Source organism: Bidens hawaiensis, unplaced genomic scaffold, assembly GCF_021521415.1.
Source record: "Bidens hawaiensis isolate Kalapana, Puna unplaced genomic scaffold, B.hawaiensis_p1.1 tig00013865_1, whole genome shotgun sequence".
Lineage (NCBI taxonomy): Eukaryota > Viridiplantae > Streptophyta > Magnoliopsida > Asterales > Asteraceae > Bidens > Bidens hawaiensis.
In genome coordinates this window covers 26,618-41,400 of record NW_027492185.1, presented here as the reverse complement: position 1 = coordinate 41,400, position 14,783 = coordinate 26,618, and the positions used below count along the sequence as shown (strand labels likewise).

Genomic DNA, 14,783 nt, shown 5'->3' with positions numbered 1-14,783 from the left:
GATTACACATTGTAAGGTTATGGCCTATGGGGTGTGCCTCGTGAGTGTGAGTGCGGAGATGCCATGTTGGCTCACACTCACCAGTACACCGCGCTTCGTGTGGTGAGTGGAGCGTAAGCAACCTCTTAACGAGTGCGGCATCATCCATTGATACAATATATTTGTTTTTTAGTCAATTAGATATAACAAATATGTATTTTTTTAATAAGTACATATAAAATATGTTTGATAAGATCGGCTAATTTATGCACAATAAATCAACAAGCTGGAACAAAATGGAGAAGACCCTATCTGCAAGATTTAAATAGTTAGCAATAAACGATATTATGATTTTTTTTATAAAAACAATCAAATCAACAAACTGGCATATATTCTTCAATTACGTACTCGCAATAAAATATATTAATAAACATAACGGTAATATAAGTATCTTACTATTCTAATAAATAACTACTATTATATGCCACTTGTCACACTCTCATTAATTCTCATATTTTTAACTCATTTTATTAAATATGGATACTACATGGGTCATAAATAACTACTACTATATGCCCATTTTATTTGTTATTCAAACATTCTATTCTTTTAAGTGACTTTCAATATACTTTTTTAAGTGACTTTAAATTATAAATGTCATCACTTAATTTTAATCAATATCTAAAATTAATTTTAATCTGCTTAACTTATTTTTCGGGTCTGTGTTATCTATCTATTATTATAAAAGACTACAATTTTTACTACTTGTCAATACAATAGCCTTCCTCATCTTTTTTTTCAACCAATTTCATACATGGTTCCTATCTTTTAAGTCATTTCAATATATGACATTAAAATTAGGTTTTTCCCAACTAAATCCATTACTACATATAATAAGTAATCTCCATATGTATTGACAAGAGACGATTAGTGAATTTTGAAGTGTTAACTAAAATGCTTATTATGGTTTATATTCAAAATAATAAACAATAAACATTCTATTCATAATATGCGGAAACAATCGACTTTGATAAATTCTGATAACGTCAGTGGCTAAGGCTTAGTCTTTGATACCTAAAAATACATATGATTTTAAAACTATAAATTTTCGAGTTGACCCGAAACCTAGAATTCGGACCCAATAAGCAACCCGAATTACTTCGGTTCATGTTCGGGTTAGTATTTTATTGGGTTCGAGTTTCTCGGGTCGGGTTAGTTTGGGTTCAGGCACGGGTTTTTCTTGGGTTGGGTTTCATGTTATAGGTAAAAGTGGCAGCCCTACTTTCAACGATTATAAGTAAGAATCACTACCTTCACTTTATGCAACTTTAAATCTTCTAATACTTCTAATATTCTTCTAACTCGGAATAATCACTATTATTTGAATATGGTTTTAATATTAGTATGTATTTTTCATTTTCCTGACAATTACATTCATATGAAATAAACAAATCATTTTGTTATTTTAAGTTTTCGGTTGTTATGTTGCTTGATTATACAATTTTTAATTGTAAAATATAAAGTCAATTAAAAATTTGTCATAAACAGAATATTAATGACAATAAATTTATCATGATCAATCATTTTTAAATTGTAAAGATATTAAGGATAATTATATCATCAAAGTTCAGGTATATGGTTTTTGGCAATTAAAAAACATGTATTTTTCATTTTCCTGGCAATTACATTCATATGAAATAAACAAATCATTTTGTTATATTTAAATTTTCGGTTGTAATATTGGTTGATTATACAATTTTTAATTGTAAAATATAAAGTTAATTAAAAATTTGTCATACACAGAATATTAATAACAACAACAAATTTATCATACTCAATCAATTTCAAATTGTAAAGATACTAAGGATGATTATATCATCAAAGTTCAGGTATATAGTTTTTGGGATAATCATGTTTTTATATAAACATGAGCAGATGTTCTCAAATAACACCATATTATTAATTAAAAGCTATGATATTTTATGTGTATCAATATTTTTTTTATTAGTATCATGAATATATATTATCGTTTATCTAGAGTTGTATGTACTTGGAGAACCTTTTTTTGTCATACGGACAACTATATATGGTTATATCAAGAGTTATAAGCAGATCTATATGTTACTTTATTAATAGTTACAAGCAGACATGAACTAAAAATTTTGATTTTTGATAAAAAAAATGTATACTTGCTAATACAATCACAAATGTAGTGTAAAAGGAAGTTTTACCTATTTGTAACATATATGTGTAATATTAGTTATGTAATTTCTGTAATTTTAATTTAATTGTAATTGTATTAACAATATATGATCAATTTGTTGACTGTATTTCACTTAATAATCAAAGTTTAAATTTTTCAACAATTAACCGTGTAATACACGGGCCTCAAACTAGTTATGAATAAATGAGACATTCAAATCAAAATATAAAAAGCAGGTTGAAAACAACGAGAACCGTACGATAAAGTTATATTTTTTTGCCATACGTATGCTAATTGCATAACCGCCTACCCATAATCTCATGTAAATTATCAAATCACTATGTACAAATGCTTTCTGTAGTTCGTAGTTGTTAACATAAATTTAGTTTCAAAATGAATCTGTCCCTATCCCTATGAGTACATACCAATATTAGGTGAAACAGCATTTGTAAATAAAAAGGTATAAATGAGAAAATAAATGTTGTCTAAACGTAGAGTTAAAAGTAATTTGAAAGTATGGTAATATTAAACTTTGAACCATGTGTCATTTTAGGATTAGATAACCTTAAATTCCAAAACCAGGAACAATAAGTTTTTTCTTATTTGTTTCCCAACTTCAAATGTTATAGGAACTTCAAATGTTATAGGGTGTTTAGTTGAGTTTTTGTAACTTGCTTATTTGTTATTATGAAGAGCAAAAACAGTTTGAAAAAACTTCATTTTAAAGCTTTTCAACACACATCAATTTCCGTTATCAAACAACCTTTTGTTTTCATAAAGCAAATAAGCAATTTTCAGAAGCTCATCCAAACACCCACCTCATAAAAAAATTCTCTAATAATTTGATTAAATGTAACTCAAATAATTCCATTCAAACTTAAACGGGTCAAAATTAGCACTATAGAGAATAAATTATTTTAAGTTGTCAACCGAGTATATGTATTGCACATTTTTATGTTTTTTTAATAAGCTCTAAACTTCAAGCTAATGTAATGTGTATTTGTATTTTGTTATTTTTTTTATTTAAGTTTGGATGTATTTGGATAGTATTTATTGATTTTGTGCAACTTCAGAATAAATATATTTTTTATGTGGATGTTATATTCATTTCAATAAGCATATTAGTTTCGTTGCAAAACAACTAAATGATTTTAGAATTATTATCCGGCCCCACACTTGATATATAATATTTAACTTCTTACTTGACTCATTCTAATTCTTGCTACCATCACAATCTAACTTAGGTTATTTTAAGATAAATTGTGTTAAGTCCTAACGAGGCAAAACTGTAAAACTAAACATGAGCCAAACCGTTAGTAACGGTTTCATTTTAAAATTTTAACGTTTCAAATTTAGTTATAAATAATACAAAACCATTACTAACGGCTTGACTCATGGTTTAACCTAAAAACAAGACAGTGAATGACCCTAGGCTTTGCCTTAATTTAGTAGATATTAAAATCTATATTTGTAACTTTTGCATCTCTTTTAAAATCCAAATCTCTTGTAGGATCTGTAAATGCATCAATGACTTTATTTAGTCTGGCGCGAAACGAGTTAAACTTGGTCAGATTGTTCTCTCGAGTTCTTAGTATCGCCATAAAAGATATATGCAAAATGTGCTTTGCAAAAAAATATATTTAATAATAATATATTTATTAATAATATTAACTATGAAGTACTATTCGTTTGATACGTTTTATTACTTTTTTCATATTTTTTTATTATACTCATTAAATTTAGCTTACCTCGAATCAATCGGTAATGTAAGCCGGTCGAAAAAGTAGAATGAATCATATATGTTGATTTAGGTTATATTATATGTTCTACTTTTTTCTTGATTTTGATTGATTAATTTGCTATTTTTATAATATGCTCAGAACGTGAAGAACTTAAAATTAAAGATTGTAGCCATTCTTCGAGAACTAAAATAATGTAAGAAAATGAAATCAAAAGATACAAAGTGGATATTTGCATGTATTTTATACAATTTAATATCATATATCCGTTGCAAGAACAAAACAATAAAAATGATGACATGAAATATATGTAGAGATATATACGGTAAAGTTACATATAAAAACTATAAATGTTGTATACAAAGAAATATTTAGAGATTTAGAAATTTCTATATAAAACTATATATATAAAAAAGTTAAAATAAAATTAAAAAATTTCATAAGAACGATAAAAAGAACATAAAATTTTGAAATTAGAAAACTATGTGAGTTTATCTAAAAAACTACTGTGAACTATATATTTATATAAACAATTTAACACATTATTTGTGTTTTATATTGTTTTGTTGTTGAATAAATTTATTTATTCTAACCCGTGTTGCACACGGGCTTCTAACCTAGTTTGGAAATATGGTAATATTAAACTTTGAACCATGTGTCATTTTAGGATTAGATAACCTTTAATTCCAAAACCGGGAACAATAAGCTTTTTCTTATTTGTTTCCCAACTTCAGATGTTACAGGGTGTTTCGTTGAGTTTTGTTTACTTGTTTTTATGGAAAGCAAAAGCAGTTTGAAAAAACTTCATTTTAAAGCTTTTCAACACACATCAATTTCTGTTACCAAACATCCTTTTGTTTTCATAAAGCAAATAAGCAATTTTCAGAAGCTCGTTCAAACACCCACAACTCATTTCCTTTTAATCGTGTTATATATGAGAAGCATATCCCTAATTTTGTAACATTAACTTCATATTTTGTATTTTTGGTTCTTACTTTGGGTCCAACACCTTGATTTTTTTTATCACAATGCCTAACTTGTTGAATGGTCTCTCGACCCTTGGTTCTCTTACCAATCTTCATGAGATCGAACGTCTTCATTGATGTTGACTTTTGATTAATACAACTTAGCTATACTAAATTACTTGTCAAAAAAAACATATGAGATAGATACATGAAGTCATCATGAACTTACTCATTACAAGATAATTTTCTTTCTCTTTATTGTTTATTGTAATATAGTGTGTGCGATAATATCACATGTAACATAAAAAATTCGTACCCTTATTATAGAGAAAATGTCATGTTTGAGAATCTTTTGTACTCCATGTTTTATTTCGTTCAATGAACGAAATGTTAAAAAAAAAACACCCCACATTGGTTTAATTGGAGAAAATATTCAAGTAACAATAAAGATAACATATCATGGCATGTCTCAAGGATGGGTGAGCCATTACTTAGCTGCATGTTAGATGCAACAATCTAGGTTGAGCACTAATTCACCCCATGATAAGGCAACAGCCAATAGTTGTTGACTTGTGCCATGAAGAAGAGCCACCTGTTAATAACCTTTGTATTTAAGCACAAGGTGTAAATATCACAAACTTCTTTTCTTATTTTATTTTTTTTCCTAAATGAAGTGAAAAGGCATACAAACCAAACACAAATGCTTGGTCGTAGTCATGCTTGGATGGAATGAGCATTCAAGACTCTCGAGGTTGGACGGACGTGTCTCTTTTTGACCGGAATGATTGTTAGTTCTGGTGATAAGATTTGTGATGTTTGATCTAAGATATTTGGAATCAAGATACGGATAGAATTGTTGGCTTTTTCAATAACTTTCTCGGCTACAAATGGACTCATAAGCAATAAGGATGACGTTCCATGTTACAATTGCAAAATTTATCAGTTTATAATTGCAAAATGATAAAAATTTATGTTTTTCCCAAGGTCATACATTTTTAGCTTACCATTATAACCAAAAAAACGGGATGAAACTTTATGATTATCTTTTTAGTAAACAATACGCATGTATACACCCAAGTTGCATTTGTTTAAGAGGCTACAAAACCATATTTTTCATGAAAAATGATGGTTCGTAGTTCACACACGCATAACAAAAATGTGAAATTAGTGAATAATGATTTTATCTGTGCTATATTAATAACATGTTTGATTTAAATCAACATAATAGTCTATAAAAATATTCATTTTTTACACACTATCAAGGCCAACCCGAACACAAGTCTTAATTTTAACTTAGGGGTGTTTGGGATTCCTTATTTTACCTCCTTATAACTTTTTATTAAATTAATAAGTTACAATATTGTAACTTATGAAACATTTTCTCTTATAATATGAACAATCCCAAACACCTTAGTCATTTTTAAAAAGTTAATAAGTTATAAGTTTGTGTCCCAAACACCCCCTCATATTCGTACCTATTAAGCGTATTCGGTACATAGCATCATGACCCGTGGTATTTGGTATAAACGGGTATGGGTCATACCGATAGAGGTATACTGGAAAAAATTAAAATTAAAATATTTCTATAAAAAAATCAGTGTATTATTGTTTCGAAAGTCGATATATTTCTTCCCGGATCAATCAAACAACTCATCAGCTTCGGTTACTTAAATCAGTCGGTACGACGTGATCACAACTCCGATCACCTATTTATTTCAATCTCACCGAAACCCAGGTGATCACAGCAGCAGGAAGATGACTGTGCCGGTGGTCAAATTCCCATTATTCGTATGCGTACGGGTTCTAGGTCTACTTGTGGCTTCATTGGTTCTCATTTGGAATACTCGCTACCGTGGAGGATTAGCTCTCATTTCAGAAGACAAAAACCTCATCTTTAATGTAATTTCATTAATCTTTTATTCAATTGAAATACCTGCTGCATGTAATTAGGGTTTTGTTTTTATATCTAATTGTAACAGAGGGATTAGGGACAGGCACCAAGTTTTTAAGAAAATCGGGATCCGGAGTACTGATACCGAACCGTGTATTTTTGGTACCGGTACCGAGTTTTTGAGAAATTCAGGATCAGGGTTTTCGGGATCCGTACTGGTATGGTACGGAGATCATCCCTAATAGGGATTAAGAGTCTTCATTAGTTGTTAAAAGAAAATGTTGCATACTGTTTGAGGAATTTGTGATTTATAACAACTTTTGTTGGATAAGTTGCTTAATCCTTTACGTTAAACTTGTAAAACACCCATATTTTTAAGATAACTTTCCAACTTGATTTAGTGCGGAATTAGGGCCCGGAATTTCTTTTCTTTAATTTGTACCATCCAAACTATCGTTAGGCTGGTTGTTGTGGAGGGGCTTTAAAGCACCACGTCACGTTAAAGCCCCACCCCTTTAACACCATATCGTGCTTTAGAAATTGTGGTCCCCACCACTTGTTGAAGATATTCCTTTGCTGCCCGGTAATGCATTGAAGCCCCTCTCGATTTAATCCATGCCACATCACTTATTCACTTTGCAGCCCACGACGACCCGTCTCATGATAATCTTTCAAAATCGTGATCCAATAGTAGTTTACTAAAAAGATAATCATTAATGTCAAGTTGTATTGTCTTTGTATTAGCCTTCATCGGGAAAATTCGAGTCATAATATCTTATTAACTTTATAAGTATTTTTCTCATACAAGCTGCTTTTACTACAGGTTCATCCTGTTCTAATGATACTTGGTCTTGTTCTGCTGAACGGGGAAGGTGACTGAATATTGACGTTATTATATATATATATCATTGTTGGTTCTTCAAGCTTTATATAGCTCCTGGAGTGTTCTTTAACCGTATTCTAATTTCTAGTTCTTGATGGATGCAGCCATGTTGGCATACAAAACAGTATCAGGAACAAAAAGTTACAAAAAACTCATCCATCTTTCGATCCAGTTTCTTGCATTTTGCTTTGGGATGATCGGTTTATGGGCTGCTTGGAAGTTCCACAATGATAAAGGCATCGACAATTTCTACAGCTTGCATTCATGGTTGGGCTTGGCCTGTTTATCCTTATTCACCGTTCAGGTTCTCATTTTTTCTTTATTATTTACTTTGTTCATAGAAAGTCAACTATTAAGCCACAAATGTTTGAACTTTTAGTGGGGAGCTGGATTTGCAACATTCTGGTATCCAGGCGGTTCTAGAAACAGCAGGGCTGCATTGCTGCCATGGCATGTGTTCTTTGGAGTCTACATTTATGTGCTTGCGGTTGCTGCTTGTGCTACTGGCCTTTTAGAAAAAGCTACATTTCTTCAAACCAACAACACAATTTCACGTTATTCTGCAGAAGCGATGTTAGTGAATATTTTGGGTGTGTTGATTGTTATCTTGGGCGGTTTTGTTATTCTTGGCGTCATATCACCGCCAAATGGCAAAGGCGACGTTCTCAGAGGCTCAATAGAGTAAACACGAGTCGCATTTTATCCAGTTTCCAGAGTTGTTACCGAGAGGCAAAGCTAGTTATGTAAAAGTACTGATCCAATAGTAATCATTACGGGATATTATAAGTGTTTTTTGATTGTGTAAGGAAATTGTGTTGCAATCATCTTTGGGTAATTTTCTTGTGTATTCCGTATGTTGTTATTGGATCAAAGTTAGATTAGTCGTATTTTAACACTTCAAAGATTATAATTTCAAGCCAAATTCCTCTAGAGTGAGGTGGACAGTCTGATTGTGTCCCTCCTTGGAGATAACGCTGTCCGCCTCACTCTAGAGGAATTCTGAGTGAAATCATAAGCATCCCAGGAATACTTTCAGCCTGCACTGGTCCAGGTTTCACTATAAAACTACAAGATTCCACTAATGATCAAAATCAATTTTAACTGAATAAGATTATGCTATAAAAGTTCATCAGAAACAAACCTTGCCAGTTTTTATCAGAGCAAGATCATCCATGGTTAAAGTTTCCCCATTTAGGTTTCACCGGTTGATGAGCCGTGGCACGTGTAATGGGTCAACTGGTCAAAATATTATCTAAACATGAAACAAGGTTGAACATATCTCACAAGTTATGCCTTTGTTTTCCGTTTAAAGTGTTTCAAGAAATGTACGTGCTATGCCTCTGTGTTATCAGGTGACTTTCAGAACAAGAAAGATTCATGTGAGCAACCATGCACTAAAATTATATGTCAATGTGTACACAGAAAACAAATGTAAACAGATTTGAAACAATTGGATTGAAATGAAATCATTTTAGATTTGGCCCGCTACAATACTTCATGTTTTCTTGTTGGTAGTATTGAAAATCTTCTTTTTTGCTTACAGAAAATAAAATGCGTTTGTAAATGTGGCCAAATACAGGTTTCTTGCTCCGGTTGGATTTCTCACTTGTGGGTTCGGCTTGTTTAAGTGGTTTCAATTTGCACCTTTACTTCGGCTTGGTATCTTAAACTGTACCCTCAGTTGTGCTAGCAGACGCGAACATGTAGTGCAGCCCAAGCAACAAGTTTCGGACCGAACCCAGCCACCAGGTCAGAAGAAACAAGTGAGGACTGAGGAGTGCTCCACCCTCATAAATTATTCAACTTTAACATTCCAACACCCGACTTCAGACATCGATATCTCATTCATCTTATGTCCGTTTTGAACACGGTTTGGTTTGTTGCGAAGCTTTCACAACATAGGTAGCAAACTAAATATTTGGCAATTATAATAATCCCAGTTACATATGATTTAACTATGTCCAAAATATGAAAACTACATTTTTGGGCAAAGATGTTAGCTTGATCAAATCTTTATTTGTGCAGTTGCTACTGTTTTAGAATTATTAACTCTTTATACTGTGATTTTTGTGTAATCATTAAAGAATGATATGGTTTGCAAAAAACAGTTGAAGTACAATCCGGATTCTATACAATATTTCGTGGTATGGGTTGGCGAACCAAGATTTTAAAAGGGTCAAGCTCGGGCTCGAGTCATTGGGGTCACCGAAGGGCAGTATCATATCGTGAGAGAGATGTAAGTGACGGAGTTTGGGAGGACCCGCATAGTAGGTTGAGGGGACAATCTGAGTGTACGCCTCTGTTGTCCGTGGTTCTCCCATACAGTTCAAACGATCACATGATACGAGAGCAAACCATGAACATTTTAATTTAGAATACTTTTTTTTATGTAAAAAAACCAAAGCTTCAAATGTTGGATAACAAAAGTTTAATAGCTATGACTATTACCCAAAGTCCCAAAGCACACCTCTTGATTTCCTTTTTGATTGGCACATATTTGTTGATTATTAACTATTAAATCTACATTCAATGCTACAGTTTGAGTTTATCTACGATTTTTAACTGGTAGGTTCACAAAGGTTTACAACATTTTAAAACTTTTGATGTGTTGGCTTGGTAAACGTAAGTAAGATCAAACAAAGTTACCACTATTGTAGATGTAAAAATTATCGCCGTTGCCGGGGATCTAACCCGGGTCAACCAGGTGACAGGCGGGAATACTTACCACTATACTACAACGACTATGTTACAATTAAAAGTTAAGTCAATTATTATTTATAACAAGGAATTGCGTTTTCTAACACCATATCCATATTATCTCAAAACATAGTTATCACATGTTTACTTTGAAAATAAACCGGCTCGCCTTTACAAAACTTTGGTGGATATCAGATCGTTAAGCTTTCTTTGAATCAAAAGCTGATTTTCTTTCAAAAATATTGATTGAAAAGATTAGTATAGTTTCAATTGTAATTGTTGCTTTGTTGTTTTGTTTGATTCCTAGTGTCTTGCTAGTTTGTTCTTAATAAAATTTTCCGTTCAAAAAAGAGAAAAAAACATGTTCACTTTGTTCAATGATCAGTAACTCAAATCATTTTTTGGTTTTCCTTTCAAATTGCGAGAAACTTTGTTTGACTTATTCTTAATTTGATTATTCAATTTATTCCAACGCATGATTGTTTGATATTAATCAATCTTTATAATTTGGGGGTTCAAAGCTAATTTCTTTGACTTATCTTTTTTATGTATTGTTTGACCTAACTAATGCAAGCATTAAAATGTTGGATAGATGTTTGTTATATTGATTTGGATTCGAGTATATATAATGTTACGAACTTAGTCACATATCAAATTGGATGCTAATTTCATTGCAAATTGCTTTCATTTTTGCAACAGTTTAATATTTGTACTTTAAGGTTAAACTAGTTTTTACTTTTTGCTATGTGTGAGATTTACTAGATATGGTTGTTAATATAATAATATAATTTTACAACTTATTTTCATTTTTTATCTAGACATTTATAGTTTTACACCTACCAAACCATATTTTGACAAGGATGGTTTGACTCAACTTACCACCCTCATACATGAAAAATTTTTCGATGTAATTGACAACCACCTCAAAGTTCTTAATGATTAGAAAACAAGTGTTACAAATCCTATCAAACGTATTGGCAAATCGGCTCAAAGTGTGATGAGGGAGGTGATGTGGGTTCGCTATCCTGACTGCAGGGGCGTAGCTAGAGGTGCACAAAAAACCCGAACCTGGAACCGGACCCGAAATAAATACCCGGAACCGGTTTTTCTAATACCCGGGTTTTTAATACCCGAACCCGAACCCGACCCTACCCGTAGGGTACGGATAGGGTATGCATTTTGGCACTAAAACCCGAACCCGAACCGGACCCGATTTGTACCAGGTAATACCCGAACCCGGAACCAAGGTTTTCCAATACCCGAAACCGGGTATTTCAAATACCCGATGTATACCCAAAAAATACCTTAAAAATACCCGAATAATACCCCTAAAAAGTGTAACCTTTTAAAAAAAATCCAATCTATATAAAAAAAATACCGGAAAAAAACCCGAAAAACCCGTAAATAGAGTTTTTTCAATACCCAATAGGTATTCAAATACCCTGTTCTATACCCGACCCGCACCCGATGCATAGGGTATGATTTTTAGAGACAATACCCGACCCGAACCCTACCCGATTATTACCAATACCCGGTCATACCCGTACCCAGTTCTATACCCAAACCCGTGTATTTAGAAAACCCGATTTGTGCACCTCTAGGCGTAGCTACTAACAAGTGCGGGGTGTCCCCCGTCCCCTGTGAAATTTTTTTTAGTGTTAATATACCGAAAATTCTTGACCGATCCCTGTAAAATTTTGGCACCGACCCCCGTGAAACTTTGAAGCCGTACCCTGTATAATTTCGAGACGACCCCCATGAGATTTTGAGACTTATAACCCTAACAAAAAATACAATGACAATTTTATAAATATCTATAATATATATAAACGAAAACATAAAAATCCTACGTGTCGCGATGTGGTCGCTCCCCCTTTTTTTGGAGTCACCAGATTTGCTTGATTTTAAAATGGAGGTTTCTCATTCATTTGACCCGAATTCATGGATATGGGGTCTTACCAAACCCAGATATTCCTTAAACGGGTTATAATATCTCATTAAATTAAAAATTATTCTCACCAAATTATTGATGTAAAAATCCTATAAAATAGGATATACTAAAAATTAATATCTTATTTATTATGAATTATGTATTTATGGTGACTCTCCACTATTATATTGTGACTCTCCATGTACTTAACTTATCTATGTGTTTATTGTGTAATCAATGTAATGAGCCTATAAATAAAGAGCTCATACTCCATATTAAATATCAATAAGAACTCATTCTCCAATCTTCTCTATATTGCTAATAGGTTTATAATACGTTATCAGCACGACTCTTGAAAGTTTAATCCACATTATCATACGGTGAGTATGCATATCTTGAGATGTGTTAGAGATTTTATTGTTTCCATATAATATGTTATATAATGATATTATTTAGATAAGTTAACAATTTAACTAAATGATTTTGATGCGTGTGATAATAATTTTAGTTTGGTGAATGATAATTGGTGAAACCACTATAAACTGTTTCAATATTTATCTAGATTCAATTGATCAAATACATAATTTCATAACATCTTTTATATTAATTAATTAAATCGAAGTTAATGATCATTATTTATAAACCTCATGAAAAGTCTAACGAAAGATACTTTTGAATATTTTTTATGGATGATTTAGATAGCATTATATCCATTCGTTAATTAGCTTACAATAGATTTTTGAATGTCTTTTTTCATTCCTTTCTTAAATAATTCGCATTCACTTATTTAATTTCGAATTTTACGTACATGTTTGAATTTGATCTATGTCAATTTTTTTTTGATACAATCTCATTGTCATCATACATGCTAGAATAATTTTGTTAGAATGATGCATTATTATTATTTTTACGTGACCCATTTGTGTTTTTTTACACAAAACCGATGGTATATATTGTCATCATATTGCTATGTTTCTCTTTCATAATAATCAAAATTGTAACCAATGGTGTTCCGACATTGACGTGAATATAACTTGAATTTTTAGCTTTGGACATTACCGGAAAGAATTATTTGTCATGGGTGTTGGATGCGGAAATACATTTAAATGCCAACAATATTGGTGACACAATTAAAGAAGGTAATACAGCATCCACCCAAGATAAGGCAAAGGCGATGATTTTTCTTCGCCATCATATCCACGCCGGCTTAAAAACCGAGTACTTAACGGTTAAGGATCCACTTGACTTGTGGACCAAATTAACAGAAAGATATGACCACCAAAAAACAGTAATATTACCAAGAGCTCGTTATGATTGGGTCAACTTAAGGTTTCAAGACTTTCAATCAATAAGCGAGTACAACTCGGCTATGTTTAGAATAACCTCACAATTGATTTTATGTGGGCAAAATATTACTGATGAGGATATGATGGAAAAAACATTCTCCACATTTCACGCATCGAATGTGATATTGCAGCAGCAATATCGTGAAAGGGGTTTTACAAAATATTGTGACCTTATTTCATATTTACTTGTGGCCGAACAAAACAACGAACTCTTAATGAAAAATCATGAGACCCGACCGGTTGGCACCACCCCATTCCCTGAAGCGAATGTGGCAGCATATAATGATAAAAGTGGAAGTCGTGGTCGTGGTTACCATCGGGGTTGGGGTCGTGGTCGTGGTTGTGGTCGTGGACATGGATATAACCGGGGAAGTTATCATGGTGTTCAATTTAAGAACACAAGATCCCATCATAAAGGGCAAGAACATAGAAAGAAGCCCAAGTATGAAAGTGATAAAAAGACAAATGTAACCACATCAAATGCATGTCACCGATGTGGAAGTAATAACCATTGGGCACGTACTTGTCGTACACCAAAACACTTGGTGACGCTCTACCACCAATCAGTCAAAAATAAAGGAAAAGGAATGGAAACAAACTTTGCATATGGCAACATTGATATCCCCAATGGTCACAATGAGCATACTAATACAACTGCTCTTGATGTGGATGATTTCATTATTGATCCAATCGATATGAATTCCGGTGATATCATGGATGATACACCCAAGTTTGATGCTTCCAATTTCCATTACATATGAATGATTGGACTATAATAAATGTTTTTCTTTATGTTATGTCTGGATGTTTTGGTTTTCTTTATGTTATGTCTAGGCATTTATTTTGAAATAATATTTTCATTTTAAGAATATGGGATATTTTGGACTTGTTGTGTTTGAAACGCATAAGCCATTTAATTTATGAGATTTTTTTTGTTATTGTTTTGAAGTGTATGGAGCATTTAAAACGTCCTATTAATGATGAAGACATATGTCTAATCGATAGTGCAACCACGCATACAATTTTCAAGAAAAGACATTTTTTCTCCAATTTAATTATAAAAGAGGCAAACGTTGGTACTATATCGGGTAGTTCAAAATTAATTGAAGGCTTTGGAGAAGCAAATGTTGTATTTCCTGGTGGAACACGT

General features: G+C 32.2%; 2 protein-coding genes across 2 annotated transcripts; both read left to right on the top strand.

The window, feature by feature from the left end:
* The first annotated feature begins 6,542 nt into the window (after positions 1–6,542).
* LOC143545139 (transmembrane ascorbate ferrireductase 2-like) lies at positions 6,543–8,484 on the top strand. The gene is made up of 4 exons (XM_077037075.1): positions 6,543–6,785; positions 7,601–7,649; positions 7,765–7,964; positions 8,040–8,484. Exons 1-4 carry the CDS (start codon positions 6,642–6,644, stop codon positions 8,343–8,345), a joined length of 699 nt encoding a protein of 232 aa, XP_076893190.1. The 5' UTR covers positions 6,543–6,641; the 3' UTR covers positions 8,346–8,484.
* Positions 8,485–9,806: 1,322 nt separating this feature from the next.
* LOC143545131 (uncharacterized) lies at positions 9,807–14,394 on the top strand. The gene is made up of 2 exons (XM_077037067.1): positions 9,807–9,951; positions 13,334–14,394. Exons 1-2 carry the CDS (start codon positions 9,807–9,809, stop codon positions 14,392–14,394), a joined length of 1,206 nt encoding a protein of 401 aa, XP_076893182.1.
* Positions 14,395–14,783: the final 389 nt, after the last annotated feature.

Bases quoted from the DNA above. Each gene is read 5' to 3' on its own strand.
- LOC143545139 (XM_077037075.1), top strand. From the start codon at position 6,642: ATGACTGTGCCGGTGGTCAAATTCCCATTATTCGTATGCGTACGGGTT. The intron at 7,650-7,764 runs GTGACTGAATAT...TGATGGATGCAG, and splicing joins TGTTCTGCTGAACGGGGAAG to CCATGTTGGCATACAAAACA. The intron at 7,965-8,039 runs GTTCTCATTTTT...TTGAACTTTTAG, and splicing joins TATCCTTATTCACCGTTCAG to TGGGGAGCTGGATTTGCAAC.
- LOC143545131 (XM_077037067.1), top strand. From the start codon at position 9,807: ATGGGTTGGCGAACCAAGATTTTAAAAGGGTCAAGCTCGGGCTCGAGT. The intron at 9,952-13,333 runs GTACGCCTCTGT...TTGAATTTTTAG, and splicing joins GTTGAGGGGACAATCTGAGT to CTTTGGACATTACCGGAAAG.